Here is a 17,975-nt window from a genome sequence, read left to right as displayed (position 1 = left end):
AAAAAAAATAATGACAAAAGTTTATAAAGTTAGATTTTTTTTATTTGTATAATAGAGAGTAGAGGGATTTGTATCGAATACCTCATAGTCACTAACACGTATTAAGGTCACGTTTATCAAACCGTAATGAAAATTGATGTAATTGGAATGAATTTCATTGATGGATAAATCGTAATAGGCCTGAATTACAAACACAATTGGATTGCTTTTGATTCAGTTGCCTAGAATTATGAATCTGTCATATTTGACTGTTATCGTCACTATTATCGTTACTGTTTGACCTTAACGATAACGGTAACGGTAAAGGTAACAATAAAAATGTGGCAAATTCATAATTTCTATATTATTACAGTAATAATATATAATAATAACAGTAAAGGTAGTAGGTCTCATATAATTTTTAACCTAATCAGATTAAACACTTTTTATTCCTCAATAGATTACACTATTTGATTTCAAATTTCAAAGTGGCCTCACATCTCAGTACAATTAAATAATAACAAAAGTAATCAATTGGAGGTCAATTTTTTACATTACCATTGATGAATTACTTTTTAATGGTATAAACATGACCTAAATGACAATAAGTGGGATATAAACATTTTAAAAGTTATACATGTGTTAAACATAACTTTTTTTTTTTTTTTTTTTTAAAAAACCGTAATTATTTTTCTTTATTTAATAATTCAGCAGGAAATAAATGGGCTGAAGCCCAAAAAAATGGAGAGTCCAAATAAAGGCTTGTAATCGTTCATAAATGACGTCCTTGAATACAAGCGCGTACCGGTAACGATAGACCAGAACAGAACAGAAAAGAGAAACGAAGCTTGAAGAGAAGAAGAAGAAGAATAGTCAATGGAGGATTTATGGAAGAGAGCAAAATCATTCGCAGAAGAAGCGGCTAAGAAGTCCCAGACCTTAACGTCCACCACCACACTCTCCGAATTGGTCTCCGAAACTGCCAAAAAGTCCAAGGAGCTCGCCGCCGAGGCCTCCAAGACTGCTGATCTCATCAAAACGGCCGCCATCAAGCAGGCCGATCAACTCAAATCACTCAACGTCTCCGACATTATCCCTCCTCAACTCTCTTCCATTTCCATCCCCAATTTCTCCGCACCCTCGCCTCATTCTCAGTCTGAGCTCGAAAAGTTTGGCCTCAACGACGATCTGAGAGAATTTGTCAGAGGCTTCACTCCGACTACTTTCCAGAACTTTCCGATCCATGGTAGGAGCACTTTCAGCGGTTCGTTTTCGGATTTGAAATTATTCTATATGCATAATCGATGCGAATTGTTTTGATGGTTAATGTAGACGAACCGGAAGCGTCTGACGTTGCGGTTACGGCCTCGAATGTGCGTAAGGATCTGACGGAATGGCAAGAACAGCATGCCACGCTGGTTCTCACCAATGTCAAGGTGAAATCAAAATGCTTTATATCCTTTAAGTTTATTTAAATTCGATCAAATCATGCACCAACTGGCTAGGAATTTCTCATCTCTAATGATCAAATCGTTGATCGTTCTGGGATATTGCGCTATTTCCTTTCAAATTAAACAACATTTCGTAGATAACTGAAAAACGTACGGTTGAATACGGTGGGAACCAAGCACATTGCTTCAATTCAACTAAATCACGATTCGGCTGAAAACTTTGGTTTTGATTTTCTGTCCATTGCTTCTCTAAATTTGTATCTGATCTTTCTGATTCTAAACTTCATTTGTCTCATTGCATGTATGGCACTTCACCCGAAGGAAAAAACAAAAAAAAGAACTCTTGCTACTTTCGAAAGTTATTGTTGGCGTCCAGCTTTTTCTGTATATTTAATTTGTAGTGGTGTCTCCCACATGCTTAGCTTAGTAGCGATGGATCTCATTCTCTTTCTCAAGAACTTGTGCGACAAGCAAGAATTGGGAAGAAGCATATGGGAAAAAGAACCGTTCTTATGTTAAATAATGGAAACCCCTCAACTCGTTGCCTTTTCACTTTGGCGGTCTTCATTTCTCCCCTGTCAAATTATATCTATCTATCTATATAGATAAATAGATAGCTTTCAAAAATTTGCTGAATTAGACCGCTACAAGTGCTTAATGCTCGTTCCTTTCATATCAATCAGTGAGTACAAACTGGCTTCGTCTTAAGATGTTTGCTAGTGTTTGGAAATCCAATCTTGCCTGTGGTAATGCCGAAAGTTTGAAAGGTTTATTTCAAGAATTTTAGTTACTGTTGATCCTAAATGATGCATAAATCTTACACCCCGACCCAGAAGATATGCATGAATTTAGCTACACTTGATTTATCTGGTTAGTTCAGAGTGGTTAGCCTTTGTCTGGTTTTATCACCAAGAGGAGATCATCGCCGTTTCATTTGTCCCTGGCATGATAGCTATAATTGAATCTTATTTTCATCCAAATACAATTTAAAAAATGCCCCATTCTTATTTCTTTTGTAGGAAATTTCAAGATTAAGATATGAACTATGTCCAAGAATTATGAAAGAAAGGATATTCTGGAGGATATATTTTACACTTGTCAGCAGTCATGTTGCTCCGTAAGTTGCAATTTTTTTTTTTTAATTCAGCTCTTTCTGTTTGATCTTGAGACCAATCTTGAATGCTACGTTGTTTCTTATTGTGAACTCGAAGAAACATGGCACCACATGCTAAGCACCTAATACAGTGTTTCTACCATCTTGAGAAATTTTATTGTCGACTTCACCATTATGGAAAATAGTAGATCAAGGGTTCTACGAGCTTCCTAATTTATGGTTATTTACTTTAATCTCCTTAATTTGACTTAATTACTGAAGTATCTGTTGTACACACCAATTTAACACCAATTTGGCTTACACATGTAATATGGGATTTAGGACAAATATATTTGATTATGAGCAATATTTTAGTGCATCATGGGTTGTATGTACCCATCTCTTTGCAGTTCACTTCAATCACACAATAGACACAACTAATAAATACTAAAAGAGAAAATTGGATAACTAGGTGGATGGCAAAAAGATGGATGTAGTTCAAGATACACCAAGTATTTTTCATAGATCATTACATTTGCAAGTATAAGAATCTTTAGGAATTATGGCAGGTTTACTATTGTGATATAGCCTGACGTAATATACCACTTAGAATTAGTATCACGTTGGCGAATGAATTGTGTCAAGTTGCTTCATCTAAATTTCTCTTATCTTATCATCAAAAGATTCTGTTATAGTAGTATACACCCTTAATGGTTAAAAAGCGCAGATACGAGAAGAAATACACGGAAGAGATTAAGCTGAAGTCTGAAGAACAAAAAAAAGCTGATGAAACCAAGCAAACTCCGTTGGTTGGAGCCTCCGAAAAAGTTGAAGGGACGGAAAAGAACCTGAAGGGTATAGCTTCCAAATCGTCATCTGCTGACCAAGACTTGGATACTTTTCTTTTGGGAGATCTTGAAGACAGTGACGCAGGAGGTGCAGGTAAATTTAAATCCTCTCCCCGACTTTAGCATATCATGATTTAACTAGTTTTGGACTACTCTTTGGCCCTTTACTACTCACCACCTCGGGCACTTCCATCAGCAAAATCCTTACCCCAGAAGCTAGTTTAGTCTCATGGGGAGACCTTCTGAAAATTATTATTCTCAAGTATATCGTACATATCATCTTGTGGGCAAAAACTAATTCCCGTCCTCTTTAAATGGCCGCTAAACTACACTCTTAACAGTATGCTCCTTCTGAACTTATACTTAAGTTGGTTTTCATTTTTCTTTTTCCAGATGATGGTGACGAAAGCTTCGATGATGACTTCGACAAGATCGAAAACTCGGTAAGTTTATGCTTCCCCTTTTGGTCTTCCTGCATAATCATAGTATGGCAACTTCCAATCTTAAAGTGATCTGAAAACTTCATGGCTGCATACAGGATGTCGAAGAAGAAAATTCCAAGGCAAAAGCCACAAGTAGTTAGAATATAAAGTACAATAAGAAGAAGAAGATGTAACAGGTGGTAAGATGAGATTTTTAATAGGATCGTGGCCTTCGGTTGGCTTACATGACAAAAAGAACGGGCTCTTGATAAGAAAAAAATGGTGGTGAATACTGATACCATATCGAAGTATTGCAGGCTGTTTCATTCCCAAAAAATAAGAGAGGAGGAGAAGAAGAAGAAGATGATTGTTGTTTGTAGAGAAATATCTGTAAGTTTTTACTCCCTATCGATTATATTCAATTGTATAAAACAACGCTGTCATCGATTGACGACTGACTCTTTATATAGTACTGGGGATGGCTGGTTTTCCCTTGCTTGCACTTGTACAGAACCTATACATCACTTTGTCAATTCGATTGTGGTTGTTTTACATTTCAAAACGATGGGATTCTTGCACATTCGCATTGGAACTATTTTCTGTTGGTCATCATTTTTAAATTTCAGTTCTGGAAAAAAGAGAAAAGTAAACCATTGAATCTTAGGCCTTTTCTCCGTTGAAGCTGATTTTTTTTTTACTAATCGGTGGGAGAATCGATCCTTAAACTTTGAAGTTGATAGTACAAGTACTATGCCAGTTGAGTCGTGCTCGTTTTGGCATATGCTATGTTTCTTAAGTTCATTTCTCAATACATATGTACAATTTTTTTTTGCTCCCTCAACTTTAGTTTACTGTCTTTGTACGTTGGATTTTATAACACCTTTAATATGTAGCATTCAAATGTGTTTATAAACTACACTGGTTAAGTAGCTACGTGATCATAAATCATTCAACTCATGTAATTTGTTGCAAATTTGAAACATTGTTCTAATATAACATGGGAGCATGAGAATTTTAACTTTTGACTTGAACTTTTGACTTGAAGGAATATCTGTCGATTATCATCGAAATACAACTTATAATTATGAGAAGCACAATGAAGTATGATGGGAACACGAATATGGAGAAAATATTATATAATAATAAATTAAATTAAATTAAATAACAAAACATTATTTCTTCAAGATCTACCAAATGCCACTACTTATAAGCAAATTGGCAAATATCCTAGAGGGGGTGAATAAGATTTATTTAACTTGATGAAAACTTTTTACTAAGTGGGCCCAATTAAACAAGTTAATACACTTGTTGCTAACAAGTAATTTGAACAATAAATTCATGCAAATTAATTCTACTCAAAATAGTCAAGAAGTTAATAATATTACTTAAAAGTACTCATATTAGTTATCATAACAAGATTGATAATGGATGTAAAAATTCAAGGACAACCAATCAAAATAATCCAATATGAACAATTAATTTCAATAACAAAGATTGCAATTAACTTCAAGCATAAAATATAACAATAAATTCATTGCAACATTAAAGAGAAGGGGATAGAGAAATTGACACCAGTAATTTTATAGTGGTTCGGCACAACCCGGCCTACATCCACTTCTCAAGCTCCTCTTGGATACATCACTAGAAGTCTTTGACTTTTTCCATGGCTTAGAGTTGAACCGCTACAATGTTCTTTTTTCGGGAGTAAGAACGAACCTGATCCTTTCCACGGTTTGTTGAGCCGTTACAACAATTCTTTTTCTAGGATCAAGAGCAACCCTTACAAAATGTTTGTAAAAATAAAGGGCACAATTACAACTCTCTCAATAGAATGGATTTACAAGTTGTAGCACTCAACAAAGTAATTCTCACAACATAAAATATCTCTCTCAAGGAGAAGATGAAAAGAAGAAAAGTGAAGCTTAAAGAGATTAACAATGGAGACTTTGAGTTATGAGAATTGAAAAATTATGTAAAATTGTTATCATGACTTGGAGAGAGAAGAAGATAAGTTTAAATAGAGAGGAAAAATGGTTGAAAACCATATTTAACTTGGATCATTTGATTTTGGAAAAGGAAAATCAATGGTGGAGATTTAAACTAAACTAACCGTTAAACACAAACAAAATATAATATTAAATTTTCTTTCTTTCTAAATTCATTTTCTTTTTAAAAACCCAACAAAAAGCAATGTCGGTCCAAAACTAGCAGTTAAACACAAATATAAAATAATATTAAATTCATTTTCCTTTTAAATTCATCTTCTTTTTAAATTCATTTTATTTTAAAATCAAAAGTCCACCATGTGTCACCCTTCCATTGCTCCAAGTGGCACCTTTCAATTAATCCATTTTGATCCGAAAATTTCTGCCCCGTCATCAGCTCGGGATTTTTTCATTAGACTTGCTTCGGTTATATCTTCTTCGTTTAAACTCCGATTTGAGCGATTAAAATTGCGTTGGAACCGTTGTTTCGAGCTCTACGCAATAGACACTTTAAAACACTCAAATTATCAATAAATAAAAAGCAGGTTTGTTATTATCAAAATATTAATTAATTAATTAAAATTAATTAATTTGAGGTTAAGGACCAAAAAACCAACAATTTGGACACTAAGCATGGGCATCTATAATATATATAATACTTCCCTTAGATGCCTATATATATATATATAATATGTCTTATTAAAACCTTACTAGAAAAAATCCAATGGGAAAACTTTCTTAGTTAAGGGAAAAGAGTGCATATTTCATATAATCTAATACTATTAAAGAATACAATATATTTGCTCCTCTCACGAAAATATTACTTGAGATCTTTGAGTCGCTGCATTCCAATATTGTGTACCAATTTTTCAAAGGTTGCGGTAGGTAATGTCTTTGTAAATAAGTTTGCCAGGTTATCATCCTTTGATTTTGGTTAGACATGTTGTATTGTCTTCATATAATATCATTGGAAGATTTTTATTAGAAGTCAAACCACATGTTCCACGAATGTGATGAGTCATCGATCTTAGTCACATACATTCTTGACTAGCCTCATGAATTGCAAGAATTTCAGTATGATTTGAGGAAGTAGCTGTTATAGTCCGTTTCACTGATCGTCATGATATAACAGTTCCTCCACATGTAAACAGATAACTTGTTTAAGACTTAGCTTTATGTGGATTAGATAAATGTATAGAATTTTCATAACAAATTAGATCAAAGTTTGATTTATTTAAATAAAACAAACTCATATCAATCATTCCTCAGAGATAATGGAGTGTTAAGCACTTCATTCGAAGAATTGTATCTAGCTAATGAATTTACTAAAAATGAAATATCTAGTTTTGTATTATTAGCAAGATACATAAGTGCACCAACTACATTAAAATATGGTACTTTAGAACCAAGAAGTTCTTTATTATCATCTCGAGATCGAGATATCTCTTTCTTGACATCTAGTAAACGAACTTGCATGGAATGTTTAAGGGATGTACTTTGTCCATATAGAACATTTTCAAAAATTTTCATGTATAAGTTGACTGATGAACAAATATCCTATCTGTTAAATGCTCAATTTACAAGCCAAGGAATTTTTTTTTTCAAGATCTTTAATCTCGAACTCTTTTTAAAGATATTTTATTACCTTTGAAAGCTTTTCAGAGTTCCAATTATACTTAAGTCGTCATCATATACAGTTATAATTGCAAATCCTGATTGTAATTTCTTTATAAAAACATACGGACATATTGGATCATTTTGATATCCTTCTTTCAACCAATATCTACTCAAACAATTGTACCACATTTGTCCTAATTGTTTCGATCCATCTTGTGATCTTGTAACTTTATTGAATACAATTCCCGGGAACTTGGGTTTATATGTTTCAGGTATCTTAAATCCTTATGGGATTCTTATATAAATATCTTATCAAGAGATCCATATAAATATGTTGTGACTACATCCATAAGATGCACGTTCAGATTTTCATACACAGTCAGATCAATTAAATATCTTCTTATAATTGCACCCACCATTGGGAAATATGTCTCCTCATAATCAATACCAAATATTTGTGAAAAACCTTGTGTAACTAGTCTTGCTTTATATCTTATCACCTGATTATTTTCATTTCTTTTTCTCATAAATACCCATTTATATTCCACAGGTTTGACACCTTCTGGACTAATGGTCTAGAAACTTGACATTTTGAAAGTAAATTTAATTCGGCATCGATTGCTTTTTTCCACTTAAGCCAATCTTTTCTATGTCGACATTCTTCAACAGATTTCGGTTCAGGATCCTCATCAGATAAAATATCAAGAGCAACATTATATGCAAAAATGTTGTCAATAACTATATTAGTTTGATTCCATCTTTTTCTTGTCATTACATAGTTTATAGAAATCTCATTATTATCTTTAGGTATTTCACCTTCCTCATTAGTCATGTCAAATATTTCTTCGTATGTATTTACATCCTCAATCAAGTCTTTTTTACTATTGATTATTTTTCCTTTTTGAGGATATTTATCTTTGGAACCCACTAGTCTACCTTGCTTCTAGCATGTCCCAGACTCATTAACAACAACTTGCTGTGTTGGGATATCAATTTTCAATGGAACATTTGCTGCTGGTATATGTGAATTAGTTACTTTCTTAGCATCTATAAATGCGTCTGATAACTGATTTACTATATTTTACAAATGAATTATTTTCTGAACTTCAAGTTCACAATAATCTATACGAGGATCTAAATGAGACAATAACGATGCATTTCATGTAATTTCTTTTAACTTCTTAATTCCCTCTTTGATGTTGGAAAATTTATCTCATTAAAATGACAATCAACAAATCGTGCAGTAAATACATCCCCTGTTAAGGCTCCAAAATGTTTAATAATTGATGGGGAATCATATGCAACATATATTCCTAACCTCTTTTGAGGATTCATCTTAGGACGTTGTGGTGGAGCAATTGGAACATATACTGCATATAAAAAAAAAATTCTCAAATGGAAAATATTTTCCTCATAGTCATAAACAAATTATAATGGTGAGTATTTATGATAACCTACTAGTCTAATGCGTATAAGTGACGTAACATGCAAAATAGCATGTCCCCATACAAATGTAGGAAACTTAGCTCTCATAAGTAATGGTCTAACAATTAATTGCAAACATTTTATAAATGGTTATACTAAACCATTTTATGTATGAACATGAGCTACAATATGCTCAACACTTATCTCAATTGACATACAATAATTATCAAAAGCTTGGGATGTAAATTCACCAGCATTATCAAGACGAATGATCTTAATTGTAAAATTGAGCTTTTAACTTAATTATTTGATCAAGTAATCTTGCAAATGCAAGGTTTCAACTTGAAAATAAGCACATGTATGACCTACTAGATGTGTCTATTAATACCATAAAATATCTAAGTAGTCCACTTGATGAGTTAATAGGTTCACATATATCATCATGAATTTGTTCCAAAAATGCAGATGATCAGCTCCCACTTTAGCTGGTGATGATTTAATTATTAATTTTCCTTGAGAGCAAGCATTACATGATAATTTATTATATTAAATAATCTTCGGGCTCTTTAATGGGTGTCCATTTGATTTTTTTAATGATTAATCTTACCATTATAGATCCTGGATGACCTAATCTATCATGCCAAATAACAAATATATTTGGATTCATGAGCTTCATGTTTATTGTTGCATATGTTTCAATTACCACGAGTATAATATGATCCATAAGATAAAATAGACAATTTTTTTAGTGTATGTTTTTCATGTGAAACAGTAGATATGATATAAAGATTCCATATTATTCTTTTACCAGTCTTATTATGATAACCATTGCAACATATATCTTTAAAACTTAATAGATTTATCTTTGATTGACTAGAGAACAATGCATTATTAATTGTAAATTTTGTTTCTCTGAGTAAAATAGTATTTGCTTTTCCAAAACCTTCAATTAAATTTGTAGAACTTGTATTGACTTTTGCTTTCATCATAATCAATTTGGAGAAATATTTTCTACTTATAAGTATTGTATGCGTAGTTGCACAGTCTGCCAGACATAGATCTTCATTCTTCATTTGTGAGTGATTCAACGTATGAAAACTATCCATGATTCTTCCTTTAACAACATAATTACAATAAGATAAACAAAACTTGACATACAAAAGTTTAACCTTAAAAAATGAAAGATAGAAAAAAGAAAAACACTAAACCAAGATATTCTCAAAATCGAAACAAACACTTGTTGTTTCATTGATAGTGCTAATTTTCTCTTTAGGAGATTCAAAGAAGTCTGCCATATCCAAATTTGTCTTATTGGATTAGTCAAATTTATCATTATCTTGACGGACAAAATTTGTTTCCACATTTTTTCCTTTTTCCTTCAAGGAAACTTGATACAGATCAACTAAGTGTTTTGATGTATACAAATACGTGACCAATATTCAGTCATACCACATTGGAATCATTTTTGTTCATCACCTTTTGTATTCTTATTTCGTTGAGCTTTTTCTTTATGATCATCATTTCATGTGGTTCTTTTGAAATTTGGATGATTAGAACGACCGCCATAAAAATAATAATTATTTTATCCTCGGCAACATTCACGACTTCGACCATGATTATTGTTAAAATTCACAGTATTCACTTCAAAAAATGATGTTGTTCTAGTTGATCTAGATTCATTTCATTGATAATTTGTTATTTTGTTCAGTCACAAGAAGACATAAGTTGAATTCATAATATTTTTTTAAAACTTTTCTCTCTATATTGTTGCTGAAGCACATTCGAGATATAAAAAGTAGAAAATGTCTTCTCTAACATATCCACATCAGTAATTTTCTCTCCGCATAACAACATTTTTTAACTAATTTTAAATAATGCGAAGTCGTAATCACTTACTGGTTAAAAATCCTGGAGCCTTAAACGCATCCATTCATAACGAGTTTTAGGAAGAATAACTATTTTCTGATAATCATATATTTCCTTCAAATTCTTCCACGAGATGCGAGGAGCTTTATGGTTAAATATTTTATCTTTAATCTCTTATGAAGATGATAACTAAGGAAAATCATGACTTTTGCTTTTTCTTGATTGGTCATTGTATTTTCTTCTTTAATTTTTTCTCCAAGATTTATAGCGTCCAAATGTATCTCAGCATCAAGCATCCATGACAAATAATTATTACCAATAATGTCAAAGGCCGTGAATACTAGTTTTGTAAGGTTTTTCATGGTATCACTATCACAAAATATTTTATTTATATCTAAAATATAATATATACTAAGCATGCAAAATAACATTTAATTTATTAATTACATTAAAGAAGGAAAAATTGACCTTCCTTTAGACATACCTTTAGTAGGGGGAACGACATATACTCGTGTTGTAAGATTGATGAACATAACTAAGCACAATGGGAACACGAACATGGAGAAAATATAATATAATAATAAATAAAATAACAAGATATTAGAAATTATGTAAATAGGAAAATATGAAAGTGGACTAAACCAATGTGCATTTCTTGAAGATCCATCCAATGTAATTATTTATAGGCAAATTGGTAAGTAAGAGGTGGAATTATATAGATACTAATATTACGTAATCTTGAGACACGTAGACAAGCGATAAGATAACAAACAATTTTCATAAAAACATATAAATCAAATAAAAGGAAAAAGTTGATTATAAGTCGTTAGAAATAGAAATCTTCCAAAATTTGGTTATTGTTGGGAACCTGAAAATTATATATATATGTGTCACCATTACTGGTGACTGGTGCCCCTCTATTTTGAGGCAGAGCACCATGGCTCTTAAATCTCTTCTAAAACCCAAATCCTCCATTACAAAATTCTTCCTTTATTCCTCCATTGCTTCTTCTTCGCGATTCTCCTCCTCCTGCAAAAAACCCATCTTCTCACTCCCTTCCCAATCCCCACCTACTGCTAAAAAACTCCCTTTCACTCACTCAGTTCATGGCGTTACGCTGCAAGATTCCTACCACTGGATGTCCAACACCCACGACCCTGATCTCGCCGACTACCTCCGTCAAGAAAACTTTTATGCTGAAGCATTCATGGGCGACACTCAGATTCTGCAACAGCGGCTCTTCTCCGAGATGACGAGTCGAATTCCCGCCAAGGTTTCCACTCCCCCTGAGCCTTGGGGACCCTGGTCTGCTCTTTTCTCTTACTTCTAAACTCATACTTTTAATTTCCTTGATGGTCGACCATGGTTGAAGCTGAATGTATCGATGCACCTCATTAGGTTTTACTACCAATACATTCCGGAGGGGAAGGAATACCCGGTTCTATGCCGTAGGTTACAGAATGAGAATGAGAAAAGCAGTTGGTTAAAGAAACTTCTACAATTTGTTAAAGGAAATTTTGGGAAAGAAGAGCAAGTTTTACTTGATTGGAATGAAATTGCTAAACAATATGGTAAGTTTATGAAGGCCTGCATTAAAAACAACTGCTTCTAATTGAACACTAGGATAAGAGATTTTCTTCCTAACTGGCTTTTCGTTGAGATCCTGTCTATTTTATTTGTGTCTATGTTGAGCTAAAGAGTACTGAAAATCATTCTTCATCACGTTCTATCTCAGTTCTGAGTGAAAGAGCTACAAATACCACTAGTGTTTCTATGAGTCATAAATGTTTTTTTCTTTTTTGGGCAATATATCATTGATGATTGGTAACCTTCATCTTCACAGTTACGAGGATTATGGCATTTCATTAAATTTTACGATGCGTTGCTCACGATTGTAGGCTATGTTCACGTGGGAACTTGTCGTGTTTCACCAGACCATAACTTTCTAGCATATACAGTTGATATTACTGGCAGTGAACACTTCATGCTTCAGATTAAAGACTTGGGAAGTGGACGGATAATCCCCGAGTTACAGAAGGAGGGAGTTGTAAGTTTGGCTTGGGCGGAAGAAGGCAGGATGCTTTTCTATACACAAGCAGATGGGAATCAGCGACCTTACAGGCAAATTTTTGTCATCATTCTCAGCCTTCTTTTTAAGAAATACATTTACATGACATTCCTTTTCCTGACAGGGTTTTCTGCACAAAAGTTGGGTTTAAAGACACAGAAGATGTCTCGGTGTTTGTTGAAAATGACCCCAACTATTGTGTAGACATAACAAGCACAAAAGATGGGAAGTTCGTAACTGTGAATTCGAACTCGAGGACTTCATCTGAGGAAGGAACTTACCTCTTTCAATTTTTTTTCTTTTCCTTTCATTTTTCTTTAATGAAGATTTTATTCAACCCAACTTTAGACTTCCATTCTGAAACTATACTGGTTTGTTTAACCCAGGTTTATATTATAGATGCTAAAAACTCAGTAAGTGGATTGCAAAGAATACACAAACGTGTTCCTGGTATTCAATACTTTTTGGAACATCATCATGGCTTCTTTTATATCCTAACAAATGCTCCTCTCGAAAAGAATGGCGATTGTTTGAAGGAAGATTATTATGTAGCTCGATGTCGAGTTGAAGATATTAAGTCAGCAGATCAGCAGGTTACTTTTATGCTAGATTTGTACCACATCTGATCTCAGCGTCCTTTCTTTTATCATTCTTCAGAGTGATAAATTTTAATTTAATTTAAATTTTTAGTTACTTCCATTCAACTAATCATCTTTCCCATCCCCCACGTACCTTGTCATGTGTGTGTGTATTTTAGGATATCATTCTTCAGAGTGAAGATTTCAGTATACAGGACATGGACCTTTTTGGTGGACATCTTGTCCTTTTTGTCAATAAGAATGGTGTTCCGATGTTATGTTCAATCAATTTACCTTTAGATGTTAATGATAAGGTATGAGTTTGTCTTTCTTGGCTTGTTTTATGGCTAAATAAGCATCAATATAACAAATCTTATATATCATCTCATTCTACTTGTTCTGCAGCAATGCATAGAGATCAAGAAACTTGACCCATGGTTTTTCCCTCTTCCCTCAAATTCCTGCAGTGTAGCTCCAGGATCAAACCATGACTTCATGAGCTCATTATATCGTGTCGTGCTTTCATCACCAGTGGTATTATTTTGTAATTTTACATAACTCATGTGCATGGAATATCTTAGCATGTACTTATATCTGATTGTCCACTGCGTGGTTGTTCTTTCTTCTCCCTTATATTTTTGGTTTCCTTTGAATTGTGATAGATTTTCCTACTCCGAAGCTTAGTTTTGTCTAGTAAAATCATGATAAATTTATGGAATTATTTGCTTCTTATGCCTCTTGTTATAAACTAGCTAAAAAATCATTTTCCCTACATCTTTTAGTCAAATTACAAATTTTTTAGCATTATCGTCTTTAATTTGCAAGCATAGACGGTCTTCGATCATATTTAGAACTTAGAATAGAGCTTGAAACTTAAACTTACCCCACTTTGCTACCTTCACTTTGAACCTTTCTAAAATTTCTATGCTCTTTTGGAACCACCAGATGCCAGATTTGATTGTTGACTATGACATGTCTAGACGGGTCTTCTCAATCATTCAGCAAGAGGAAGTAAAAGTTAAGCCTGGCGTTAAACTCAAAACATATCTACCAGATGCATTAGATATTGGGGAAGTTTCAGATGCGCAAAACAAAAGAGAAAACTTCCAGAATAGTGAATCCCAAAATTGGAAGGACTTTTCTGATGTATACTATTGTGAGAGGAAGGAAGTTATATCACACGACGGCATCAGAATACCCTTGACCATATTGTATTCCCCAATGAACTTTCAGAAAGGACAGTCACCCGGAGTTCTTCAAGGGTATGGAGCATATGGTGAAATCCTGGATAAAAGTTGGTGTCCTTATCGCCTGAGTTTACTTGATCGTGGTTTTGTGCTGGCATTTGCAGATGTCAGGTAGATTCTATTGTGACAAAAAAAAAAAAAATTGTCATTTTCTTTCATTGAAACTTAGTTTAGAATCTTGATTGGGCCTTTGAGAATTTTAATTCTTACATGACGTGGATTTTTGGTGGGCAGGGGAGGAAGTGGTGGTGGTGACTCTTCATGGCATAGATGTGGGAGTGGGCTTGAGAAACAAAACTCAATACTCGACTTTATATCATGTGCAAATTTTCTCGTTAATAATGGCTACATCCATAAGGACCGGCTGGGTTCCATTGGATACAGTGCTGGAGGTCTTCTTGTTGGGGCTGCTATCAACATGCATCCTGACCTGTTTCGTGCAGCCATTTTGAAGGTTTGTTTGAGCCATACACTTGCCTATTCACTGGTCTCCAGATCTTGTGAAGTAGCTTGGAAATCATCTAGTTTTATTTATTTTCTTTCATCTCGTGAATGGTTTTTTCAAACTAATTCAATTACATTTAATGTTAAATGATATAGCAATTTCATTTTGGTCCTTTTCTTTTACTTTCTAATCTCAAGATTAGGTTCCTATTAAATTGGTATATATTTTGCTAACGGGAATGAACACGGAGCAGACGAAGATATTCCTGGAAACGTTGGAGATATTGAAAAAATGAATTGATCCAACTAGACTAGAAGCCGAATAAATCTGTGTGAGGTGGAATTGGTGTTGTTTTCAGGACAGAAGCAATTATACATTATAATTAATTAGGCACAAGAGTGATCCCATTAGTACACACAGTGGAAGACAGAGACTAAACAAGGAAAAGGAGATGTACAAGGAGAGAAATGGTGACTTTCAAATATTCAATGTTCTGACTTTATTTAATGAAAGGAAGAAAGCTCTGCTTTGTTATTATGAGGTATTTATTTATGGTGACTAAAGCTTAGTTAATATTAATCAGGTTCCATTTCTCGACGTTTGTAACACCCTACTGGATCCCACTTTACCTCTCACCATTCTGGATTATGAAGAATTCGGAAGCCCACAAATACCAAAGCAGTTTAGGTCTATTTTAAGCTATTCTCCTTACGATAATATATCTAAGGGGAGTTGTTATCCTCCAATGCTCGTCACAGCATCACTCCGTGATGCCAGGTAAATTCTTTTTTCCTATATTGTTATCACATTAGCATATTTGTTTAAACATGTCAATGTTTGTTCACACATTGGTCTCAAATAAACATATGCTTTTGTACAGTTGTAGCCTCTTTTTTTGTTGGGCGTCCTTTTGTGGGCATGAATTTTTGTATGCTCTTGTATTCTTTTGTTTTTTTCTCGATGAAAGTTATAAAAAAAGAAATAAATAAACATATGCTGGAAAGTGGAAATAATTGACCTTCATTCTCAGGGTTGGAGTATGGGAAGCTGCCAAGTGGGTGGCAAAAATTCGAGATACTACATGCTCCCGTTGTTCAACTTCTGCAATTTTAAAGACCAATATGCTTGGAGGACATTTTGGTGAAGGTGGTCTCTATGGTGGATGTGAAGAGACAGCTTATGAGTATGCTTTTCTCATCAAAGTCCTCGGAACTTCTGACCACGATTGAACTCCTGCACACTGTGATGAAAGAACTCCAATCTTGAGTAATGGTAAGGAGGAATCCCTCAAAATTTATCTTCAACTGTTTATTCTTTTGCTATATAAGAAGCTAAATTACCTCTTCATAGACGCAAAAAATCTTGCATCCAAATACTTCGCTTCATTTCTGGGTTAAACACATTGATGTGGTGGTAGTTCTCATATAGTGCCTCCTTTTGCTAATTTTTCAGTTTTTTATTAGTAAATTGACCTCTGGCCTCTATGAACTTGGGCAATTTTTGTTCCTTATTGCATAAGATCATCTTGCTTTTTGGAAAATTGCTTATAAATTTCTTCAGTCCATTGCGAACCAATTTTGTTCTATATCTTGTATGCTGCATCTTGGTAGACCAGGGGATTGAAGGTTTAAATATCATATCATCCATTAACCAAATCACAGTATTTAGTTTTACGCTCAGAAAAGCATAACCTACATGTTCTTTTGATTTGGCCGAAAGAGACCACAGAATTAATTAAATCAGTTGACGTTTTTCGTCGTGAATGGATGTGCTAAGTATGTATTTAAATGACCATATTGCATCGATCATATCAAATGTATCAAATATATTACTGTGACATTGTATTGGATTGGAAAATCTTGAAATAATACACGCTTTTAACAGGGGATATCTGACATTACATAACTTGATGACCTGGGCCTTTCATGCTTGACAACCAAGTCAAGCCAAGATTTTCAGGCAGCCAAATCAATTTATCCAAGACCGGAAATGTCTCAGAGCTACATAAAATTACTTGGAACTGTTGACACGTGATGAAATTGAGAACTGATGGATGTTCGTTGAGTTGCAGAGGACCAGGTCTTGCTCAAGAATGTATGGAGTAGTAGAGAATTGACTACATAGACTTATGGATGAACACAAACCTAACTGAACAGCACCTTGTGAGCAGAAGAGAAATGCTTTGCTGCAGCTACCATGGCGGCCTCTGGCCCCGATGGAGGCGCTACAGCTTTGGATGCCTCTGCATTTCCATCATTGAAGCCAAGTAAGCAATTAATGAAAGACTTTATAGTTGACCAAAATATGTTCTCTTTCTTTCCTCCCATATTTGTTTGACCTTGAAGAAAAAAGAAAAGAAACGAAATACTTTTGGGAAGTAGAGAACAGGGGGATTATAGGTCTGAATTTTTTGGTTGAAATATTGTAAAGGTGACTGAAAACTTGTGTGTGTTATTGCATATTTATAAGATGAAGAAATGAGGCTGCTTGACAATCAAGAAAAAGAAAAACACGCATCCTTGACCATTTGATTTTTTCCATACCTTTCTTTTCAAAAGGTCCATCTTTCTTTATGCTGTAGAGCATGGAAACTACCTTTTTTTGGACTTAGCTGCGTTTCAGTGGTCAATCTATTGAGGAAAAAATAAAGCTATTTTTTAATTTTTTTTAATTTTTTTTAAAAAATGTTTTATTTGAATTTCTTCCTTTTTGCCCAAGCAAGAACGCTCCGTGATGTGCCACATTTTAGTTTTAATTTTCAGTAGTGCGTGGGAAAAACTCACCTATTTCGCATAAGATGTGCCATAAGTTGGGGTGTGCAGTGATCAGTCGGATTTTCCAACCAAATCACCACCGAAACTATAAAATTCTTACCCCGGGATTTTTATTATTTTTGGCGTGTTGTGTGGTTGTAAAATGAAACATAGCATCCTCGTCAGAAATAAATGAAA

The 17,975-nt window shown here is 33.9% G+C and overlaps 2 protein-coding genes across 5 annotated transcripts; both read left to right on the top strand.

Moving 5' to 3' along the window:
* Nucleotides 1-759: 759 nt before the first annotated feature.
* On the top strand, nt 760-4,355 carry LOC120082213. The gene is made up of 6 exons (XM_039037490.1): nt 760-1,225; nt 1,312-1,415; nt 2,450-2,547; nt 3,251-3,465; nt 3,765-3,814; nt 3,910-4,355. Exons 1-6 carry the CDS (start codon nt 856-858, stop codon nt 3,952-3,954), a joined length of 882 nt encoding a protein of 293 aa, XP_038893418.1. The 5' UTR covers nt 760-855; the 3' UTR covers nt 3,955-4,355.
* A 7,214-nt stretch (nt 4,356-11,569) lies between these two features.
* On the top strand, nt 11,570-17,528 carry LOC120081735 (protease 2). Of its 4 annotated transcripts, XM_039036837.1 has the most exons (12): nt 11,576-11,991; nt 12,085-12,257; nt 12,585-12,807; nt 12,879-13,023; nt 13,141-13,347; nt 13,512-13,646; nt 13,738-13,866; nt 14,278-14,690; nt 14,814-15,033; nt 15,608-15,801; nt 16,055-16,296; nt 16,909-17,528. In XM_039036837.1, exons 1-11 carry the CDS (start codon nt 11,624-11,626, stop codon nt 16,251-16,253), a joined length of 2,406 nt encoding a protein of 801 aa, XP_038892765.1. In that variant the 5' UTR covers nt 11,576-11,623; the 3' UTR covers nt 16,254-16,296; nt 16,909-17,528. The 4 variants fall into 4 exon arrangements, 3 of the variants coding, with proteins under 3 accessions (XP_038892766.1, XP_038892764.1, XP_038892765.1); XM_039036836.1 differs by having other exon boundaries at nt 11,575-11,991; nt 12,879-13,347; XR_005482943.1 differs by lacking the exons at nt 16,055-16,296; nt 16,909-17,528 and adding an exon at nt 15,383-15,494 and having other exon boundaries at nt 11,571-11,991; nt 12,879-13,347; nt 15,608-15,749.
* Nucleotides 17,529-17,975: the final 447 nt, after the last annotated feature.

The sequence above is a fragment of the Benincasa hispida genome, chromosome 7 (assembly GCF_009727055.1).
Source record: "Benincasa hispida cultivar B227 chromosome 7, ASM972705v1, whole genome shotgun sequence".
Lineage (NCBI taxonomy): Eukaryota > Viridiplantae > Streptophyta > Magnoliopsida > Cucurbitales > Cucurbitaceae > Benincasa > Benincasa hispida.
This window is presented reverse-complemented; position numbering and strand designations above follow the sequence as displayed.